This window comes from Zophobas morio, unplaced genomic scaffold, assembly GCF_036711695.1.
Source record: "Zophobas morio isolate AGI-343-1 ecotype UQ-CSIRO unplaced genomic scaffold, CSIRO_AGI_Zmor_V1 ptg000006l, whole genome shotgun sequence".
NCBI lineage: Eukaryota > Metazoa > Arthropoda > Insecta > Coleoptera > Tenebrionidae > Zophobas > Zophobas morio.
In genome coordinates this window covers 3074647-3097796 of record NW_026972111.1, presented here as the reverse complement: position 1 = coordinate 3097796, position 23150 = coordinate 3074647, and the positions used below count along the sequence as shown (strand labels likewise).

At 32.8% G+C, this 23150-nt stretch overlaps 2 protein-coding genes and 1 long non-coding RNA gene across 8 annotated transcripts in view; 2 read left to right on the top strand and 1 right to left on the bottom strand.

The window, feature by feature from the left end:
• LOC135123336 (poly [ADP-ribose] polymerase tankyrase-like) overlaps positions 1–7623 on the top strand; it is a 34522-nt gene extending 26899 nt beyond the window's left edge. The window contains exons 1-5 of one of the 6 annotated variants that reach the window (XM_064047891.1): positions 4279–4747; positions 4810–4949; positions 4998–6778; positions 6836–6956; positions 7005–7623. In XM_064047891.1, coding sequence (XP_063903961.1) covers positions 4727–4747; positions 4810–4949; positions 4998–6330 — 1494 coding nt within the window. In that variant the 5' untranslated portion in view covers positions 4279–4726 and the 3' untranslated portion in view covers positions 6331–6778; positions 6836–6956; positions 7005–7623. Of the gene's footprint in view, positions 1–4278; positions 4748–4809; positions 4950–4997 lie in introns of those variants that run through there. The other 5 variants (XM_064047889.1, XM_064047893.1, XM_064047888.1 and 2 more) reach the window with 5 other exon arrangements.
• Positions 7220–8487, bottom strand: LOC135123337 (uncharacterized). The gene is made up of 2 exons (XR_010279594.1): positions 7975–8487; positions 7220–7912 (listed from the first exon to the last, which is right to left on the bottom strand). It is a non-coding gene; the product is annotated as an uncharacterized LOC135123337 (long non-coding RNA).
• A 4310-nt stretch (positions 8488–12797) lies between these two features.
• Positions 12798–14809, top strand: LOC135123334 (uncharacterized). Its single transcript, XM_064047884.1, has 3 exons — positions 12798–13021; positions 13073–13215; positions 13264–14809. Exons 1-3 carry the CDS (start codon positions 12935–12937, stop codon positions 14603–14605), a joined length of 1572 nt encoding a protein of 523 aa, XP_063903954.1. The 5' UTR covers positions 12798–12934; the 3' UTR covers positions 14606–14809.
• The last annotated feature ends 8341 nt before the right edge of the window (positions 14810–23150 follow it).

Sequence of the window (23150 nt, the reverse complement as noted above, 5' to 3'; positions counted from 1 at the left end):
CGTCCAATTCGTCCTTTTTCGTCCTTTTTTCGTCCTTAATATCCTTTTTTCGTCGTTTTTCGGCTTATTATCCTTTTTCATCCTTTTCGTCCTTTCTCGTCCTTTTTCGGCTTATTATCCCTTTTCGTCATTTTTCGTCCTTATTATTCTTATTCGTACTTTGTCGTCCTTATTATCCTTTTTGGTCCTTTTTTCGTCCGTTTCGACCTTTTCCGTCCTTTTCGTCCTTTTTCGCTCTTTTGTCGTTCTTTCTTGTCCTTTTCGTCCTTATTCTCTTTTTTCGTCCTTTTTCGTGCTTCTCGTCCTTTTTTGTCTCTCCCGTCCTTTTTCGTCCCTTTGGTCCTTTTTCGTCCCTCTCATCCTTTTTTGTCCTTATTATCCTTTGTCGTCCTTTTTCGTCCTCTTTCGTCCTTTTACGTCCTCTTTCATCCTTGTTCGTCCTTTTCGTCTTTTTTCTCTCTTATTATTCTTTTTCGTCCTTTTCGTCCTTTTTCGTAGTTTTTCGTCTTTTTTCGACCTTTTCGGTCCTTTTTCGTCCTTTATCGTCCATCTCGTCTTTTTTCGTCCTTATTATACTTTTTATCCTTTTTCGTCCTTTCTCGTCCTTTTCGTCCTTCGTCCTTTTTCATCCCTCTCGTTCTTTTTCGTCCTTTTTTCATCCTTCTTCTTATTCGTTCTTTTTTCGTCATTTTTGTCCTTCTTTCGTCCTTTTCATCCTTTCCCGTCCTTATGATCCTTTTTCGTCCTTTTTCGTCATTTTCGTCCTTTTTCTCCCTTTCTCGTCATTTTTCGTCCTTTTCCTACTTTTTCGTCCTTTTCGTCCTTTTTCGCTCTTTTTTTCGTTCATTCTTGTCCTTTCCCGTTCTTTTTCATCCTTATCCGTTCTTTTTTCGTCCTTGTCGTCCTTATTCGCCCCTCTCGTCCTTTTTCGTCCCTCTCGTCCATTTTCGTCCCTCTCTTCCTTTTTCGTCCCTCTCGTCCATTTTCGTCCCTCTCTTCCTTTTTCGTCCTTATTATCCTCTGTCGTCCTTTTTCGTCCTCTTTCGTCCTTTTCGTCTTTTTCGTCCGTTTTCGCCCTTTTACGTCCTTTTCGTCTTTTTTCTCTCTTATTACTCTTTCGTCCTTATCGTACTTTTTCTTAGTTTTTCGTCCTTTTTCGACCTTTTCGTCCTTTTTCGTCCTTTATCGTCCATCTCGTCCTTTTTCGTCCTTATTATCCTTTTTAGTCCTTTTTCATCCTTATTGTCCCGTTTCGTCTTTTTCGTCCTTTTTCGTCGTTATTATCCTTGTTGGTCCTTTTTTCGTCCTTTTTCGTTCTTATTTCGTGATTTTTCGTCCTTTTTCGTCCTTCATCGTCTTTTTTGGTCCTTTTTCGTCGTTATGATTCTCTTTTTTCCTTTTTCGTCCTTTTCGCCTTTTTTCGCCCTTATTATACTTTTTATCCTTTTTCGTCCTTTCTCGTCCTTTTCGTCCTTCGTCCTTTTTCATCCCTCTCGTCCTTTTTCGTCCTTTTCTCGTCATTTTTGTCCTTCTTTCGTCCTTTTCATCCTTTCCCGTCCTTATGATCCTTTTTCGTCATTTTGGTCCTTTTTCTTCCTTTGTCGTCATTTTTCGTCCTTTTCCTCCTTTTTTGTCCTTTTCGTCCTTTTTCGCTCTTTTCTCGTTCTTTCTTGTCCTTTTCGTCCTTATTATCCTTTTCGTCCTTATTATCTTTTTTCGTCCTTGTCGTCCTTATTCGTCCCTCTCGTCCTTTTTCGTCCCTCTCGTCCATTTTCGTCCCTCTCGTCCATTTTCGTCCCTCTCTTCCTTTTTCGTCCTTATTATCCTCTGTCGTCCTTTTTCGTCCTCTTTCGTCCTTTTCGTCCTTCTTCTTAGTTTTTCGTCCTTTTTCGACCTTTTCGTCCTTTTTCGTCCTTTATCGTCCATCTCGTCCTTTTTCATCCTTATTATCTTTTTTCGTCCTCTTCATCCTTTTTCATCCTTCTGATCCTTTTTCTTCCTTTTTCGTCTTTTTTCGTCTTTTTCGTCCATTGCCGTCCTTTTTCGTCTTCTAACGTAAGTTTTCGTCCTTACTATCCTTTTTCGTCATTTTTTGTCATTTTTCCTCCTTTTTATTTTTTATTTTTTATTTTATTAATTACGTCCCCCAACAGGCACCGAGGCCCAATTACAGGGGAACGGGACATACACGTTACACCCAGAGCCATGGCGGGAATCGAACCCACGACCCAAGGTGTAGCGGGCAAGCATGATGCTAACTAGCCCACCCCGGGTCCTTTTCGTCATTTTTCGTCCTTTTTCGTCCTTATTATCCTTTTTCGTACTCTTTCGTCCTTTTCGTTCTTGGCAAGGAAAAATTATAATGTATTTCGTTTACCCCCATACTATTGTCAATACAATCCAATAGAAATGGTGTGGGGGTTTGGCAAATCATATTGTATAGTAGCCTGCATAGATATTGTAGCCGTCCATAGAGTCGAAATTTGCGATTAAAAATAAAATAAAACTGGTTCAAACGGAGCCGACGGTGGCTTGCAAATTCTGACATCACTCTGGCACACGTTGCACAGAGACGTATTTAATATTAAATGTCATCTTTTCCGTTATGACATGTATAATCTGTTTCATTTCTTAGCTCAATCTCGTCAATAAAAACGAAGCTCTGTTCACTGTACACAAGTTGTGGTATGGTATATTCATCGTTGCGAAGGTAGGTGGAGCGAAAAACCTGGTCATCTTAGCAGCAAACACGGCTATAAACTAGTCGACGTGGACTGTTTGTTTCCTGTCATATTTCACTTTGCTTGAACCAATTGCGTTGCACTAAATGGTTATTACACTTGTTGAAATATATTTTCAAACTTCCATCTTTCTCTAGATCGTCGGTTTCGTAGCTGTGTGACAAATCGTTTGTCGTAGATAGAAAATAGTAAGCTTACAGTGACCCTAAGATTTTGTGCAATCGGCCTTAAATACACCCCTGTGTGATGCGACGCGTGCCGTTGTGACAGAACTTGCAAGCCGTTGTCGGCTCCGTTTGAGCCGGTTTTATTTTATTTTTATTCGCAAATTTCGACTCTATGGACGGCTACAATATCTATGCAGGCTACTATAACAAACATGTTCGTGCACGAGCTCCCACCAAAGACAGAGTGTCTAATTTGTGGAGAGAAGCCTTGGACGCAAGACATGTGGATGAAAAGTGTTAGGCACTGTGAAGATCTTATTAAAGCTGATTCGAAAAAGCTAATGGGGGATTTTTCTGTTGACGATATGCCACCATTTATTATATCCTTGGCTGATTCTGACAGACGAATCTTTTGTTAGTACCACCTAATGATTCGAAAAATAACTAAAATGTCTATTGTCTTCCTCAAAAGCTACGAATAGTGAATGATTTGTACGACGATAATAGCAGCGAAAATGATCAGACTATTGAAACAATAGTTATCGAATTAATACATTGATTTTTTTTCTTGTAGTTGTTTACCTAGATGTTATTTGTTTCATCTGCGTTTTTACAGTTATTATGTTGTACTTAAATTTAACAGAAAATGATAAAGTGAAGAAACCACGTTCTGTACAATCTTTTGCTTCTGCACCTTTCGTAATCGCCATACTGACACTTGTTGTTATTTTGACATAAATGGCACTATATCCGTACTTTAGTGACATTACACGATAACAAAATTTTTCAAGACAACATTACAACGCTAAATAATTAAATTAGTTGACCTTGAAAAGCTCGACCCATGGTGAATTAACTTTACTTATGATGAAAACTAGAGATGGGAATTATCGTTACTTTGGTGTACTCGTACGTATTCGTTACTTTTTAAAAAAGTAATCGTTATTTATAATCGTTACTTCGGGTATTGATTACTCAATGGAACTCGCTTTGGTATGGATTTATTGCGGTATGAAAATATCTAATAATTTCTGGAATAATACAAACAATATATTTAAATCATAAAAAAAATATAAAAATAAATCAAATAATATTACATAGAATAAAAAAAAAACAAAAAACTTACTTTATAAATGTATTATTATTTAGTAACTTTGGTTACTTCATTAAATTTTTGTCTGAGAGTAATCAAGCGTTAGGCCCGAAGTCACAAAAGGCCGCATTATTTTTAACTTATTTCTTTTTCTATATTCAACATTCAACTCAACTTGAAAGCGAAGTGTTAGTAAATAAAAGTAAGGGTATTTGATATATAGGAGGTCGGTAATTCTCGGTATTTCGGCAATCGATTCTTGATTCCTTAGTATTTGAATCCAGAATGCATACTCGAAATCACGAAATGGTCAGTAATCATTGACGAATAGTAACGATTACTTTTCAATTTCGAGACTCGGTAGTTCGGGTCTCATCGTGTACCGAATACTTTGTAACGAATAGTTACTACCCGTCCCACCTCTAATCAAAACTGAGTTGCATAACGTCAACAATAGTGTGTGCATCCGATGAACGAATTTTTCTATTTTTTTTAATAACATGACATAAGTGACATTGGCCTTTTTTATTTTGGAATCACAAATTTCTGTCGTACCAACTGAGGAATAACGAATAACCATCAAGGTACCAACCGAGCACCAACAGAGGAATCAGAGGATAGATTAGAATGATTAGATAGGCGAAAACGGGCGAACTACTCTTTCATGCCACGAGTACAAGTTACCATACGTCGGAACACATTTATTCAAGAAAGCCCCGTCGAAAATGTTTTCTTCCGATTTTAAGGTTTGTAACGAAAGGACCCCCTGACACATAACCGTACACGAACATAACCACACTTATTTCAGGTAAAAAAATCTCGTATAATCGCTGCCGTCCTCCATAAACAAGTGGAAATCCTTAAAGAGCTTCTCGATTCTCCGAAGTGTTACAGAGTTCGAGATAAAGACGGTTACAATTTACTGCAACTAGCAATTCTTCAAAACAAGTATGTCAAGTGAGAAAATTCATAAATAGCTAAGTCCACCTTTTCTAGGATTGAAGTCTTTGACTATTTGCTATCCATACCGGATTTTCCTGTAGACTTTGTGAACGAAAAAGGTCAAACAGCGTTGGTTTTTGCACTTAATCGTAGTTGCCCTTATGATTTGAGTGAGCACTTTTCATATGAACTAATCAAAAAGGGTGCCTGCATTGATAAAGTTTGTTCTAAAGGGAATACACTCTTGCATTTTGCCATAGACTCTTGTTGGTATAAAACAGCTAAGCTACTTATACAAAGGGGGGCTGATGTTAATGCTGCCAACTGTTACGGTTATACCCCTATTCACTACCTACACTTTTCAGATGACAATATAAACGAGATAGTAACGACTCTGTTGGCGTATGGAGCACGACCTACAGTCGACAATTTTGAATATTCAATTCTAGACAAGTGCTCTTTTGAAGTACAAGAAACTCTGTGTCTGCACATTTTTGACCAGTACTCAAACGTGGAGTTGCCCCTGGATCTGTTACTAAAACTTGCTAAGATGAAATCTCCGCTTTTCTACCAGATTATTGAATGCCCTATTAAAGTAAAAGTTAAGTGTGCTGATATATGCTTGTACTTTCGCATATTGTCATCCATAAGCGTTGACTGTCTGCATCTCATCATCAAAAAATTTGGTCACCATATAAATAGGGTATTGTCAAGCGGATTTTCAGATGTTATTTCCACGCGCCGTTACCGGATGCCAATTTTTTTGAAAAATTTAGATGTGATGCTTACAAGCGAATTACAACCATCTGTGATCTCTTTTATAAATATTGAAAATAGTAGCAACATACTTATGGATTTCATCATGAGTAGATATGATAAAACAACCATAACTCAATTCTACTGTTATTTATTAAGTTATGGTTTGAATGTTCAAGAGTTAGATTTGCATTATATATACGATTTGTATGGTTATTGCGACTTGTTTAAAATTCTATTGCATATGGACATACATATGTCTCTTCCAAAAGGAGACATTAGAAGTGTGGTACCTCATCTGGTGTATGATATTAATATGGATGTAGAGCGTTTTCTTCACGAGGTGTGTTGTCGTGGAAAATCCAAGAGCGTGTTTATGTTACGACGTTATTTCGCCCGTCCTGAATTTAGTAAACATTGTTCCGACGACGTTGAAACGTTGGATTTTGCAGCAAAACAACGTTGTTTAGAAATACCCCTGTTAGTAGAGCTAGCGCGCAATGTTTTTAGGCAGTTTTTTATAGACAAGTTTAAAATTAAAACGTGCAAAGAGTTTTACACGAGACTTAATTTTTTACCAATTAGCAACACATACAAAAAGATTATTACGTATGAAACGAAGTTGTATTAAAAATGTTCGTATAAATACGTTTCTATTTTTGTTACTTATAAGTGAAAGTTGTTTGTCGTTCGTTTTATAAAGTCGTTTTTACATGAAAATAAATGGTGCTGTTAGTACATGTGTTTGAATTATGAATACACAAAATTATGCAACCCACAATGCAAATGTCCTTGGCGTTTGTAAACTCAAATCCATAAGGTTGTAACCACTCCCTAGTGTAAATTTTTAAAAATTATTCAGTGTAAATCTGTCTTTTAATAACCTGGTGACATATTTGGTGACCTGTCAATATAATGTCAGTTCATTCATGTACTCGCGACACATGATTACGTTCGACTTCACTGCAATTCTTGCACTCCTGCACAGGTTATTTCATAATTATCATTGTAACTTGTCGCAATATTGTAAAAACTGATAAACAATTTTCAATAAAAACAGGATAACCTGAGTCTTCATGGTAATTATAATACAAGAGCAACGATAAATAGAAACGTGTTTTATCTTTCATCTGTAGAAAGAATGCCACCTGCTGTAATTTAGACTTGCAGTCGATACGTTTACGAATTACGATAAAATGAACCCAAAAATATTGTGGTCACGAATGAAATCAAATATTGGGCTGGTAAAAAAACAAGGTGAATTGATTTATTTATTGTTGCTGCTTCATAAAAATTACTTTACAGATGGGGAATAACTGAGATATTCAGAATTTGTTTAAATTATTGTACATGAGTATACGTGATAATTATATGTGTGGCTAACTATGACTCGAAGGATCAGCTCTCTCGACTGAAATGATCAATCTCGCGAGCAACACCAAAATTGTCTATAATGGGTAGATCACCTTAATTAGTTGCAATGGATGACCAATTTTTCATCAAAAAAATGGGACACCAACAAGTCTTTAATGTTATGTTTAATAACTCTAATATTTGGTACTACTTATTATTTACAAAATGTACAAGGGATTTGGTTGAAGGCGATAGGTCTGGCTATGCTCCTCCGTCCTGACGATTTTAGTGGTAATAATGAACAAAATGTAACTTCACAAAATTCAGAGGCTAAAATAATAGGTATGTTGAAAATAATTTGACGGCTTATTTAAACTTACTGTTACAGGAGTGGTTAGAAACATTGGGAACACATAGACCAAATAACCAAAAAGCAATTATTTTTCTGTTGTTAACTTTCTTAAATCTGAATCCCATGGATTTTAATACTCAACGTAAAGTATTTAAACTTGCTGTATATTCTGGATGTTCTTTCGCAAAAATAAACAAATCCTGAAGAGTAAAAAACTCATTTTTTTTGTTTTTGTCAAATATACGGTAGGTTAGATCTTCTTTAAGTTCCAAATTTGAATACCACTGCGATTTTTGTTTTGGTTTCCACTTTGCTTCTTGTAACGGTTCTCCAGATTGGTGTTGGGTTATAATTTTGTGGGCTTGACATCGAGAACACTATGGAAAGGATAGGAATTAATGATAAGTTTACAGGGAAAGTATGCAGTGCTTGAATTTAATGAGGGACATTTAGTTGTATTGTGTAGGATATAAAGAGTGGGTATAAAACTTGAAAAGACAATGTTGTACTAAAAAGCGAGATATACACTTTCAACTTGAGATAGTTAAAACTAAAAGTCCTTCGACATACCACCATGTTGTAATAACATGAAAAAAGTTCCGAATGTCGATACGTTACTCTCATAGTATAGTACTCTCTTTCCATGGTATAAGAATAACTACATACTGAAAAGATTTTTACAAGCTTGAATTCAAGTTCTCGGGAGGATGCTTGGGGATAAGCAAGTTTCAATTCATTGTGGCAGTTGGCAAGTGCCATTTTCATCTGCTTATTTACCACAATATGCCGTGTCGGTACCATTTTTCAATGGTATGGTTTAATAACAAACTGTGAGATATTTAAATAAAACTCTCTCGTGCGTAATTGTCAAATTTTGACATATGCGCCGCTACCAATCTGTTCATGTGAAAAACACCATTGGCTGTAATGCCAACCTTACAATTTAACGAGTGGTTACAACCTTATGGATTTAACTGTACTACATGCAATGATAAACACAAGTGGAGAAAGACAACGACAAAATTTTGTCTTCAAGGAATAGTATTTTTTGAGTGAATTATATTTTGAAGGACTCGTATTACAGATTAGTTCGTCTTATGTTGTCTATGAAATTGTCGGTTACCTATATACAAATTGTATTTTTTAAGTCGGGTAATAAAAACTTCCACATATTTGCTTTTATCAACTGATACATTTATTATTATAATGCGAAATTAAAAAAGACTTTCAGTGTCTACGACAACAAAACTTTCATATTCTAAGTGTGGCAATAATGACACTGCAGTACCACAGTATACCATACAGTAAAGACAGCTCGTCAAATATTGGAACAACGTGTCCTTACCCAACCGTTTTGATTAGGCGGGATTTTTGAAACGAAGTGGAATATTGGTTGCCTAAATTACAAATAGAGCTCGTCCGTAAAACAATGTAAAAGGAACTGATATAAACATCGAATGAACTGAAACCAATTTTTGGAGTGTGGTATGAAGACTACGAAAAAATACCATTTTGAACAATAAAAACGAATTGTGCTTATATTTATTTTAATCATTAATAAAAGTCATCACTTTACCAAGTTAATTTCAAAATAAACATATCAACTACCTATTTTGTCAATGCCTTCAATTTTCGCCAAGTGTGAACCGTTTGAAGAGTCAGAAAGTGAACGCTGTTGTTTTCATCTTCCCTGGGTAAAGTACTTTGATGTTTTTGGTTGAATTTTTGTTGTTAGTTAAATTAGTGAAGTGATTCTGAGAACCTTTTCATAGTAACATGGACTACAGTGGTAGACCACCTCGTGATTGCAGGCACAATGAAAAAACCTGCTTCAGGGGCTTCTTTAAATTTCCCTTGGAATCTGTAAGATAAGAAATATAAAGAAGTATATTATTCTATAATCAATAAAAAATTACTTGGTATCCAATTTTTACAGCACAGTGAAAATGCCAATAGTTGTAATGATTTAGGATCTATTTTACTAGCAATTGAATCTAAAGAAAGTAACCAGTGTCAAATTATTAATACAGTTTTAAGCTGAACAACTTTTGCACATAAATATGTGGAAGTAAATATGACAGACTACAGACATCTGGACATGGGGGAACAAAATTCTTTAAGTTATATCTGTGGATACTTAATGAAGAAATGCTTGATGAAATATACTTGTGAAACATGTAGTTATTGTGCCGTTGCACGTAATGTCATCATATATGATAAACTTCTCTGTCACTTTGTTGTGGATCGGAGCGGAATAAAACTACTTTCTTGAAGAACTACTAAATTTTAATGGTGCTCGACGAAAATACAATATTGGACTGTCCTTTCTGATGGGAATCAGCCGTTTTTAAATATGTTGATAATGGAGAATGTTAATTTATGTGCGTATTTAAAGTGCGAAAAATAAAAGGCCAACGATGTTAACACTAGCGAAGGTATTTATTAACTGACTTAGATATGTACAATATGTGAAAACTAACTTAGTAAAAAAAGGTCTCGACATCTGGACGTCGATTTGCCGTGAAACGCCGACAAAGACAAAAGGGTCCAGACTTTCAACCACACAAGTGTCGCACCGGTACTGGGCCAGAGCGTATCTAATTCTGACATATTGCAACAGAGAACTGTTTACAGTTCTCATGGAAAATGCAATTAAGTATTAGTATTTACAAAAGAGTATACATTCCGATAATTTCGGGTGTACGCATATTAATATTATTTATAAAGGAAATTATGCTAATACATACTTAATATAACAATACATACAAATACGAGTATTAGTCACGTTGCTATACGTAACAACTTCAACGCCTTTGATGATGATCCACCATTTTGGTAATCCTAAAGCTGGCCATTCATGTTCCAACGTCCCAGTACGATTGTATTGGATGCAACTGTTGTACAATTCTGTTAAAAAGCAGCAGTACACACACGTTACGACCTTGCAGTTAAAAATTTGCGATCGTGATGACAACATGTCTAACGAAATGAAGAAAATGTACTTTTATAGCTGCTCTCACGGTTTGAATAATATACACTGTTGAGTCATGTCCACACAAGATCAAATTTACATCCAACCAATTTGCTTGATCGCATACACAGACGTTCAAAAATACTTCAATTTTTCGATTTGTTAATTTTTCATTCTCGATTTATCGAGATTTGATTGTTCAGGTTTTCGATTTATCAGTTTTTCAATTTTTTATTTTGGCCCATTTAGGTTTCTCAGTTTTTACAGTTTTCCATTTTTGCGTTTTTTTATTTTTCTGCTTTTCCTGGTTTTTTAACTTTTAACTTTTTGATCTTTTAATCTCTCAATTTTTAATTTTTCGAATTTTTAAGTTTTTTGATTTCTCGATTTATTGAGATTTGGATTTTTCGATATTTTGATTGTCAATTTCTCAATTTATAAATTGTTCATTTTTGAACTTTTCGAATTTTCGATTTTGACCTATTTCGGTTTCTTAATTGTTCGACTTCACGATTTCTTATTCTTTTGATTTTTCGATTTTCCAGTTTTTCGATGTTTCGATTTTTCAGTTATCCGATTTTTTAAATTTTGGAGTTTCGATTTCTCGATTTTTCGTTATTCGGTTTTTAAATTTTAGGTTTTTGAATTTTACATTTTTTCGATTTTCTGACATTTCATTTTTCGATTTTCAGTTCTTTGATATTTCGATTTTTTAATGTTTCGGTTTTACGATTTTTTAAGGTTTCGATTTTTCGATTATTTTAATTTTTCTTTTCTTTTTCTTACTGTTAATATCATACAGTGTATCGAAAACAACCACAAAAATTGTCACTAAAAACATTTAAAAATTCATACAAAATAAAACACAGTGTTTCCAAAACATTTTCCCGAAAAAAATCCATTGGGTTATTACGATTTCAACAATATTCTTAGTTTAAGACGTTTTGCTAATATAAAACACAAATAAAGAATTAATTCTTAGTTAAACAAAATATGTAAAATCAATGTACCAAAAATATTCACTTAGTCGTTATAAAAACCGACCAAACAACTATTTCCCGCAGAAATTTGGCACTGGTCTTTGGCGGTTGAGGACTCCAATATCAATAAGGGTGGTTTTGCATATATTAACGAGAAATATAAAAAAGTATTATTTTACTGTTGGCAACAATGCCCAATTGGTACACGGCTCTTGATAATCATTGATTTATTAATTATACTAGCGTTTTTTTATACACGGGGCTAATATTTGATAAGATAAGACTGATTTTGCACTTTTGACATTTTCGACCAATTTTCAACTATTTTCGAAAATTAGTTGAATACACTAACTTCCTTCTAGATTTCGATATTCAGAAATCATTTTCAGCTTCGTTTCTTCGATAACAAGCCCCGCCCACCCACCCTGTCTCTGTTTCAGTGATTAATTTTATGGGATCTGTTGAAATAAAATTAGTCCTTAGAAAAAAACAGGGTGGGTGGGTGGGGCTGGTATTTGATAAGATAGCTAATTTAGCACTTGTGACATTCTCGACCATTCTTCAACTATTTTCTAAAATTACCTAAAAATATTTTCATGTAGATTTTGATATCCAGAAGTCATTTTCGGTTTCGTTTCTTCGGAAATTCCTACCGTTTTTTCCATCAAAATCGCTAGATATAAAATTATTATTGATTTTTATTAATTTTTGTTTCAGAAAATAAGTACAATTATTTTAAGAATGTAGTTTGTGGTTTTTATAGGTATTTTCACAGAAATGTTTAAAATTTGTTTGTTTCTTTGAGACAATTGAGAAGTCAGGTCACGTTAGGTCAAGCCAGGTGAGGTGCATGATACATATAAGAAATAAATTTTGTAACAAATAATATAACAAAAAATAAATACGATTAGCGTTTTTTTTTTTACTTTTTTCATTAGAATATTCTAGATTTTATTATTAGTTTCCAGTCTCACTCAACAGAAGAACATAACTAGCCCCGCCCACCCACCCTGCCTCTTTTTCAGTGAATGATTTTATCCGGTCTGAATCAAATACATGATCTTATACTTAACACAAGTAAAATTAGTCCTTAGAATTAGAAGAGGGAGGGTGGCTAGTACTTACTAAGATAAGGCTGATTTTGGCAAATCAAATACCTTCCAAAAAAACAGAGGGTGGGTGGGCGGGGCTAATACTTGATAAGATAAAACTGATTTTGGCACTTTTGACATTTTCGGCTATTTTTCTAACTAGAAGAGGTTAGATCACGGTAGGTCAAATCAGGTCAGATGCATGAAATAAGAAATAAATTTATGTATATAACAGAAACTTTTGTTTTCCATTTAAGAAAAATGTTTAAACATTTTCCAATATTTTTAGGGATATTTAACTTGTCACCACTTGTCACTCATATTAAGTTGGCTAGACAATTTAGAATTTTAGACATCTAACCTATAATTTAAATGCTGATTTCGACAATTATGAAAAAAACACTTACAATTAAAAAGATATTACGTAGTTAACGATAATTACTTCAAAAGTTACTCATAATGTGATATTAGACATAATTTAAATATAAATGCCAACCAAAGTTCTACTAAAAACATTTCGAAGTGTGGCGAAATTCAGGGAAACCCGCTCGAATATGTCTTCTTCAGACTCTCAGGTTTCTGTTAACTTTGTCGAATACTAAAACATAATCCAAATCTTCCCCTAGATTAAAAAAAAAGATCGTTTAATCGCCGCCGCCAAGCAGAATCAAGTGAGCGTCCTCAGCGTCCTCCTTGATTCTCCCAGATGGTACAACGTTCGAGACTATTGGGGTAACAGTTTACTGCAGGTCGCAATTCTTAGAGACAAGTATGTAGCTTGCGAAAATTTACAAATAGCCAAGTGCATGTTTTTTAGCATCGAAGTCTTCGATTATATGTTATCCATACCAGATTTTCCACTCGAGTTTGTCAACAAAGAAGGCCAAACAGCGTTGGTAGTTGCACTTGAATGTTATGTGGGCAACGGTGCTTGGATGAAGGAGCATTTTGCGTATGAACTAATCAAAAAAGGTGCCTGCATTGATAAAGTTTGTGTCCAAGGGGATACACCATACCACCGTACCTTAGATCGTGGTTACTATAGAGCAGCTAAGCTCCTTATAGAACAGGGGGCTGATGTTAATGCTCCCGATTCGGAAGATGACACCCCTCTTACCAGAACCTTGCTCAAAGGTACAAGTGAACTAATAATGACTCTGTTGGTGTATGGAGCACAACCTACGGTCCTTAACTTTGAACAATCTGTTTTATATAATAATTCTTTTGAAGTACAAGAAACTCTATTTTTGTATATTTATGATGAGTACTCGAACTTGGAGTTGCGCCTGGAAGTATTGCTAAAACTTGCTGAGGCGAAATCGCCACTATTCTACCACATTATTGAATGCCCTATTAAAATAAAAATTCAGAATGAGTCTTTAAATTTCTACTTTCGCTTTTTGTGTTCCATAAGCATTGATTGTCTGCATCTCATTATTCAAAAATTTGGTCACTATATGAATAAGGTGTTTTTAACAAAAATATTTTCAGTAACTTATTCCTGCGATAGCAAGGGCAAGGTTATTTGTTTAGAAAACTTAAATGTGATGCTTGAAAGCGTATTAAGACCAAGTGTGATGGTTTTTATTAATAATATCAATACTATTTGGGTATTTGAGGATTTGAGAGAACTTGGGTATAAGGAAACTGCCATAACTCAAATCTACTGTTATTTATTAAGTTACGGCGTGAATATTGGAGAGTTAGATTTGCAAATTATATATAGAGCATTCGGTCACTGCGAATTGTTTAAAATTCTTTTGCACATGGACATACAGAAGGGCGTTATTCTAAAAAGTTCCGTAAAAGGGGCGATGCCTGCTTTCGTGTATGATATTAATATGAATTTAGAACGTTTCTTCCGACAACAGAGTAGTTATAATGTGCATAGTGCGTATCGATTACGACGTTATTTCGCCCATCCGAAATTAAATGAACTTTGTTACCAGACTGATCAAATGTTTCGGTACTGTAATTCAGCAGTACAGAGCTTTCCAGAAATTCCTCTGTTGATGGAACTAGCGCGAAATGTTTTTAGGGAATATTTTGTAAACAAATTTAACATTAAAACGTACAAAGAGTTTTACTCGAGACTCAATGGCCTACCAATTAGTAAGATACATAAAAAGATTATTACATATGAAACAGAATTGTATTAATATATAGTTATTTATATGTCAAGGGAGCAAAGTGAAACATTTCCTCCCGCTACGCGTCAGGCCTCAAGAATCCGAGGGAGGAATTGGCACTTTGCTCAAGTGATATGTATATATAATTTTTTCTTCGAACGAACGTTTAAAATCAATTTTATAAAATTCAAACAAATAAAAAATTAATCGCATTTGAACAAAACGTCTCGTGAATTGTAGTTTTGTGTTCCTTAAAACGCATTAACAAAAACTAACAATTATTAAAAAAATGGGTATCAATTCGACAGAATTTGAACCGTTAGTTCAGGACTTTGCCGATAGGAGCGCCACTACAATTTACGGAAGCGATTTTCCAAGTAAAACCCATTTTTTTCAATAATTGTTAGTTTTTGTTAAAAACTCTGCCAAGCAATATATCATTAATTTTCCTCTGATATTCCTGTTAAAATTATTCAACGTATTTTGCATTAATTTGTGGTATATTTTGATTTTAATAAATACATTATTATTTAAATAAATTGTACCACTAACAAACATTTAATGACTCAGCGGCCTGTAAAAAGTGATGCTTTGTCAATGTCAGAATTTTCAAGCGATTCTATGATGGTTATGACTCAAAAAACTTGAAAATAAAACATACAATGGTGCTTTTTTACGATATTTCTCAGCCATATTTTTTTAATTTATTGAACTGGTCTCTGTGGTCTAGAATATGAAAAAAACTGCAGTTTGATGTATGATACATCTATATTAATATCATTTTTTCATACAAAAAACCAAAAAAATGTTATACCTCGTCTAGCGAGTCCCCTTAAAAGGTTTTCTTCAAAAGCGCCAGCTGTTTTGACGGTAAATCTTATCATCACACAATATGAAAAGCGGGCCCTAGCTTTTTCATATAATCGCAGTAGAACATGGCATTTTAATGAGATTTTAGTAATAAAGACTCTACCAGCACCAGCAACATAACCTAATAAAATATTTTGTGCAGTTTGTGCATTTATTCCGTTTAAATTGACCTACAATAATCGTCATATTGGATAAAATAATTCAATTTGAGTCGTTCAGTGATTACTGAGTGAGGCAGCACGAGTTTGACGGGCTCCTAGGACATGTCACAATGTTGCCGATGGGGTTTTGAGGAAGACCAGCTGCTCGAAGTCTTCATCTCTGGCTTTTTGGCTACGGCGTGAGTGTAGTTCGAGATGGCTCGCTTCGACGGGGTCGCGCAGTTTGAGTTGTTCGTTGATTTCTGAAAATAATTTCTAATTTCACTTTGACATGTGGATTTGCATGCTTAATCCAAAGACGCGATCGCTGAACTTCGACAGTGTGACCATTGTTTAAGTATATTATAGTTGGACAACCTATACGGACAATCACTTTCCCATGTAGAAAAGAATGAATATATATTTTACATATCACTCGCTTCACTATCAAGTGGCGGTACCTTACGAAAGGGGGTAAAAATAGTCCGTACGCACGTGATGTCGATAAGGTAGTAAACGGACGTATTAATCAGTACGTTGTACGGGGAGCAGTCACAAAATAAGCAAACGTAGGTGTTGAAGACTTTACTGTAATATATGTATATGTAGTGCATACCTGTTTCAAGGTTAAGGTAACAAAAATTTAATATCATCGCGGTATACCTATTATCCATGAACTGCATGGCTAACAAATATGCGTCCCTTCGTCCACTTTAAAGGTATACGAAATTAAACGACCATTACTTTAATTAATAAGTAACAAGTCATTTAATTTGCCTTCAGAATAACTATGGATTATCATCAAACTATGAACACCAACTTAATTCAATATGAACATCTTCTTACGTATTTTTTTTATTAACAGTAGTCAAGTCATTAAATACATATTAGCTTTGAAACTAAAATGCATTTTATCCTAAGATTGTATCACAAAATATACATCACCATTTAAATATATACGATTTAGACATCAAGGAATAAATTTAAAATTGTAAAAATTATACTAAAACAGCCTTAAATGTGTCTTGTATGTACGTGCTTATCAGTATGTAGGCATTTTAACGCACAGCAATAATAATCGTTCTTGATGAGTAATGACTGATGACTTCTGTAACAAAGTAAATCCTCGAAATCGAAAATTTAAAACACTGAAAAATTCAAATATGGGAAAATTGTAAAATCGAGAAATCGAAACATAAAAAAATCAAAAAAATTAAAATTGGAAAATCTAAAATTTAAAAATCGCGAAATTGAACAATCCGTTAATTCAAAAATCGAAACATCGAAAAATTGGAAAATCGAAAAATAAAAAAAAATTGGACAATCGAAAATTCAAAAATTCCGAAAATTGAAAAATTGAAATACAGAGAACTGAAAACTCAAAAAATCGAAAAAAATTAATAATTTCAAAAATTGAAAAGTTACAATTGAGAAATCGAAAAACTGAAAAATCACAAAATTGAACGAAATATCAAAAAATTAGGAAATTAAAAAATTGAGAAACAAAAAAGTCGAAAAAGCAGAGTCTAAAAATCGCAAACTTAAAAAATTGAAAAATTGAAAAATCAAAAACCTGAATAATCGAAAAATTGAAGAACTGAAGAACTGAAAAATCGAAACTTTAGGAAGTGGAGAAATGGGAATATAAAAAAATAGATTAATTGAGAAATCCGAAAACTAAAAATTCAGAAACGTCAAAATTTGAAAAATAAAAAAATATTGAAGAACTAAAAAATCGAAAAATCTAAAATTTAAAACATTGAAAAGTTAAAATATCCTAAAACTGAAAAATGGAGAAATCCAAACATCAAAAAATCAAAAATAAAAATAAAAATCTAAAATTTAATAATCGAAAAACTGAAAAATCAACGAATCGAGAAGTCGAGAATTTAAAAAATTGGACAATTGAAAAATCGGATAAATCAAGAATCGAAACATCGAAAAATCGAAACATTGTAAAATTCAAAAATTGAGACATCGAGAAATCGAAAAATCAAAAGACAAAAAAAAATCGAGGAGTCGAAAAATCGAGAAGTCGAAAAATCAAAAAATTGAGAAACCGAAGTAGGCCAAAATCGAAAACTTAAATATGGAAAAATTGATAAAGCGAGAGATTGAATAATCAAAACATCGAAACATCCGAATCTCAATGAATTGAGATCTCAAAAAATTTAAACATTCGTAAATTTAAAAAATTAAACTATGGAACTGGAAACTCGAGAAACTGAAAAATCTAGAAATTTAAAAATTAAAATATGAAAAAGTTGAAAAATTAAGAAATTGAAATAAAAAACAAAAACTGAAAATCCAAAAATAAAAAATAGAAAAATCTAGAAGTCGAAAAATGAAAGAATCGAAGTATTGAAAAATATCAAAACTGAAAGAAATATCCAAAAATTGAGAAATCGACAAACCAATAAAGCGAAGTCGAAAAATCGAAGAACTGAAGAACTGAAAAATCGAAACTTTGAGAAGTGGGAAAATCAAAAATAGATTAATTGAGAAATCAGAAAACTGAAAATTTAGCGCAAAAATTTGAAAAATTCAAAAATTTAAATACTGAAGAACTGAAAAGTCAAAAAATCGAGAAATCGAAAAAACTAAAATTTAAAACAATGAATAATTAAAATATCGCAAAATTGAAGAATCGAGAGATCCAATTCAATTTGAAAAATTGAAAAATCGGGGCATTGAAAAATTGGAAAATCCAGAAATTGAAAAGCTCAAAAGAAAAAAATCGAAAAACCGAGAAATCCAAAAATCGAAACATCGAAAAACTCAAAAACTGAGACTTCGAGAAATCGAAAAATCGGAGGATCGAGAAATTGAGGAGTCGGAAGCCGAAAAGGAAAGTTAAAAATTGAAAAATTAAGAAATTGAACAATCAAAACAACGAAACATCTGAATTCGATAAATTGAGAAATTAAAAAATTGAATAATCGAAAAATTTTAAAAAAGAAAAACTGGAAAATCAAAAATTAAAATTCAAAAAATCGAAAAATTGAAAAATTGAAATATAGAAGAACTGAAAACTCGAGATATCGAAAAACCTAGAATTTTAAAAAATGAAATATTAAAACATCGAAAAGTTTAAAAATTGAAAAATCGAAACATTAAACAGTCTCAGAATTGAAAAATCTAAAGTTTACAATAAATTGAAAATCCAAAAAGGAAAAAAGCGAGAAATCAAAAAAAATCCATCAATTCAAAAATCGAAAAGTCGAAAAATTGAAATATTGAAAAATTTCATAACTGAAAGAAATATTCAAAAAATTGAGAAATTAAAAAATTGGAAAATTGAGAAATCGAAAATCTAAAAAAACAAAATTGGAAAATCGTAATCTTAAAAAATCGAAAAAGTGAGGAATTGAAGATGTGAAAAATCGAAACTTTAGGAAATCCAGAAATGGACAAATAAAAAAAATACTTTAGAAATCGGCAAACTGAAAATTTAGAAACGTGAAAATTTGAAAAATTGAAAAATCGAAATATTTAAAAACCGTAAAATTGAAGAGGACAAAAATTGAGAAATCGTATCATTGAAACATCGTAAGATTGAGAAATCGAAAAATAAAAAAATCGAGAAATAGAAAATTTAAGGAATGGAGGAATCGGAAAAGCCCAAAATTGAAATATTGAAAAATTGAGACATTTAAAGTTGAATAATCGAGAAATCGACAAACCGAAAAATCCCAATAGCGTATTTAGGTATCAGATCACTACTACTTTTTAAAATTTAAATACATAACATTATAAATTGGAAAATGTTGATTTTTTTTTTCCAAAAATCTTGACGTCTAAGGTGAAAACTCGACACGGATGCATAAACCGTAAACGGGGCGAAACTACAATTTTACTATTGTAAAATTTGGAGATTGCGTCATTTCATTGTTCGTGACAAATTTTGGAGAGTGTAATTTGATAATACAATTTGAAATGTAAATTTTGTTATTCGGGAACATTATGTATTAAATCGTTAAGATGTTCAAGAACTTTGTTCACTTATTCGTTGTAAAGTCCAATGGTCGAAATGGGTTAGTTCTTCGTAGTGGATGTGTATCACATTAACTATAACGAATATCGGTTTATAGATAAATCGCTTAAAGCCGATATTGGCCTGAGTGTGCTTTAGTCTGTAGATCAAACAAGTTCTCAGGCATGTGGAGGGAGACTTCGGATTACAAATCGTGCCAAGAAAGACATATTTGGGAGAGATGGATTTTCAGGTGCTTGACTAGCGGTAATTTTAAATTGTTTGCTGTCGTTCGCGAAGTGAACAACACAATTTCATTAAAATGATAATTATAAAATTATCATAATCTATTGGTGTTAATTAACACAAAATGGCGCGCAAGTTATCAGTTGATTTCGTTAATAAATTCATAGAAACCTATATGGGATTTTTTCATGCCTTAGAAAATTAAAAAGTAAAAAATACAATAACAAAAATTTTAAAATGCGGTTTACGAAAAATTAGTTGACCTGTATAAAGAAGAAAATTTTGGAAACACTGACAAATATGACATCTTAAAAAAAATAACACTTGAAGAAGTGCTTTCGGCGTAATATTTTTGATGCTCGCGTGAACAAAATACTCTATGTCAGTGTGCAGTGCGAAAAAAGTTAACTGTGCAGATATAGCCGAAAATCCGAAAACCAAATCGCTGTGTGTAGGGCCAGCATAACGGAAGTAATAAATCGCCCCATCGGTTGAAGAACGTTGGGTCGGTGCACTGATGTCGGTGTTATATCCCGAGAGGGCCCCAATACACCCAATAAAATGGAACAGACAAAATAAAGCTTCAAACATAATTATTTTTAAACTAAAATTCTGAAGTTTATAAACTGCACATTTTATTTATTTATTTATTTATTTTATGTTGTTTTCGAACTATAATAAACATTTCAAACAATGTCTGTAACTTATTTTAATGTAAATTATATTCATGTGGTTAACAAAATCAGATGTAATATTAGTGTGATTTTTACCTTATTCTAGATTTTATTACAGCAGAACGGCGTATCCTTTTTAAATTTTAGAAGTTACGGAAACTAGTTCAAGAAACAATTAGTTATCTCGTATTTTTGGAACAAAATCTACCAAAATGTCCGATAACAGCAATTGTTTTTCATAGAAACAAACAGTCTTCAAAGGAGCCTTTAACAACTCGATATTACAAACATGCCTCTTAAGTTCTTTATGCGTTTTTTTCTCTCTTGTAATTATTTGTAATGTTAACGCCGAAAGTTTATGTCATTCTGTTATTTACTTTGAACATATATTTTCATTTTGTGTTAATGTTTTTGTAACACCACGAATCTAAATTTTACTTAAAATCTTGTTTTACTGTAATCTTGTAAAACTAAACAATTACACCAGTTTAAAAACCCTTGGAAAGTTTCTGTCAGTCTTCAGATATAGTCAAATAAAAATATGCGTCAAATTCTTTTAAATTCAATTCTTTCTTATCACGTTACAACGCGTTGCTTCATATTTTTTATGTCAAGTATATTTTCATATTTTGTACATATATGTTTATACACATTACTGTTTACGGAACAATGTTAATTATGGATTTATGGATAACTCCTCGTATAAGAGCAGAGTAAAGGTTGTTTGCCTTTGCTAATGTTTGATGGCGCCATCTGATTTAGAGTAAAATAAACCTAATACGTTGGCTCACTGTAGTGAAAATGCGCGTTGACGAAAAATTTGTCCCACGCCCCCTGGATTCCTTGTCCTAAAGCTCACTATTTAGGCGAAGTAAAATTTGTATTAGGTTGTCCAACTATAATATACTTAAACAATGGTGTGACGGAACATTTCGCGACAAATCGGATCGGGCGCAAATTTCAAAATACGATTTTTTAAAACCTTTTTACAGAAAATGAGCGCGATGAAACGATTTGAAAAAAATATCGGCCGATAGCCCTCCTTTACCTCCACAAATGCATCACTCAATAATAGCTTTAAAGTGATCTGGGGAGATATTATAACATAAGAACCAATTTGCCTTGTTAATTCCCTATGTCCAGACTTGTATGCGGCAGCTCGACTAGGAACCGCGCCCTCGGCTTCAACCACGTATTGCGGTGTTATTTAACCTCAATTCCATTTAAATCTTCAATTTCTATGACTTTGATATTAACGACAACTGAACGAGTGTTAAAGTTTCAAAAACCGCAATAAACAACATTTGAGATTAAAATTGGGCATCAGATAATTTATATGATGGAAACATTCATCAGAAGAAAGAAAATTACTGAAGTTAAAATTGTGAGATAGAGAAATATTGCACAAAAATTTAACTGCCGTAAATGAACTATTCGCAATCTTCTACGAAGAATTAAGAAGTCTTCAGTATATACCTCTAGAAACTCGTAACTTTATTAAACAAAAGACTGAATCCTGACTAAGTGAATTTCATAAAATCTCCTAGTAGGTATTTACCTAATTAAATCTAATGTCAGTTAAATTGTGTTAGAACCAGTTAACGATTAAACTCCTAATCTTACAAACAACGAATCAAATTTACACATGCTAACTTACCGCGTCTTTTCACCATGCGCTCACTCACGAAACCAAACCAACAATGACGCTTTCAACTTTCTACCAAGCCGCCATCTTCTACTCTGCCAACCCTGTAACTAGAATCCCCTAGCGAACTACCAACTATCCAAAAAGCGTTAACGTGTACATGGTTGCCTATGTTTAACGATTTTTTTCAGCGCGAAATTTTGATTTAAATTCAATCACCACAACATCAATTTTTTTCGCTTACTTTCCTTTCGTCATTTTTCGATTTTTCATTTTTTAGTTTTTTTAAGGTTTCGATTTTTCGACTTCACTTTTTGGATTTTTCGATTTTTTAGGTTCTCAATTTTTGGATATTTCAGTTTTCGGATTTTTCAGGTTATTAGATTCTCAGTTTTTCTTTCATTTTTCAGTTTTTCGATATCTCAGTTTTGGGATTTTTTAATATATATTTCGATTCTTCGACTTTTCGATTTTTGACTCCTGGATTTTTCGATGTCTCGATTATTTTACTTTTTCGATTTTTAAATTTTAGATTTTTTAATTTTTAAAATTCTAAATTTTTCAATTTCTCGATTTTTCAGTTCAGTTCCTCGATATTTGAATTTTTCAAGTTTTCGAATTTTTCAAATGTTTCGATTTCTTAATCTTTTGATTTTTAGACTTCCCGGTTTTAGATTTTCTGTTTTTCAATTGTTATGTTGCCAAATTTTCGAATTCATAAACTCTCAATTTTTCGATTTTTCAATTAATCGATGTTTTGATTTTCCCATTTCTTGACCTTCGAGTGTTTCGATTTTCCTGTTCTTCAATCCTTTAATTTTTTTATTTTTAAGATTTTTGATTTTTCAATTTTTCGATTTTTAAGGTTTATATTTTTCGACTTCACTTTTTTGATTTTTCAGTTTTTAGATATTTCAGTTTTAGGATTTTTCAATATTTCAATTCTTCGGCTTTTCTATTTTTGACTTCTGAATTTTTCGATGTGTCTACCTTTTTACTTTTTCGATTTTTCAATTTTTGTTTTTTT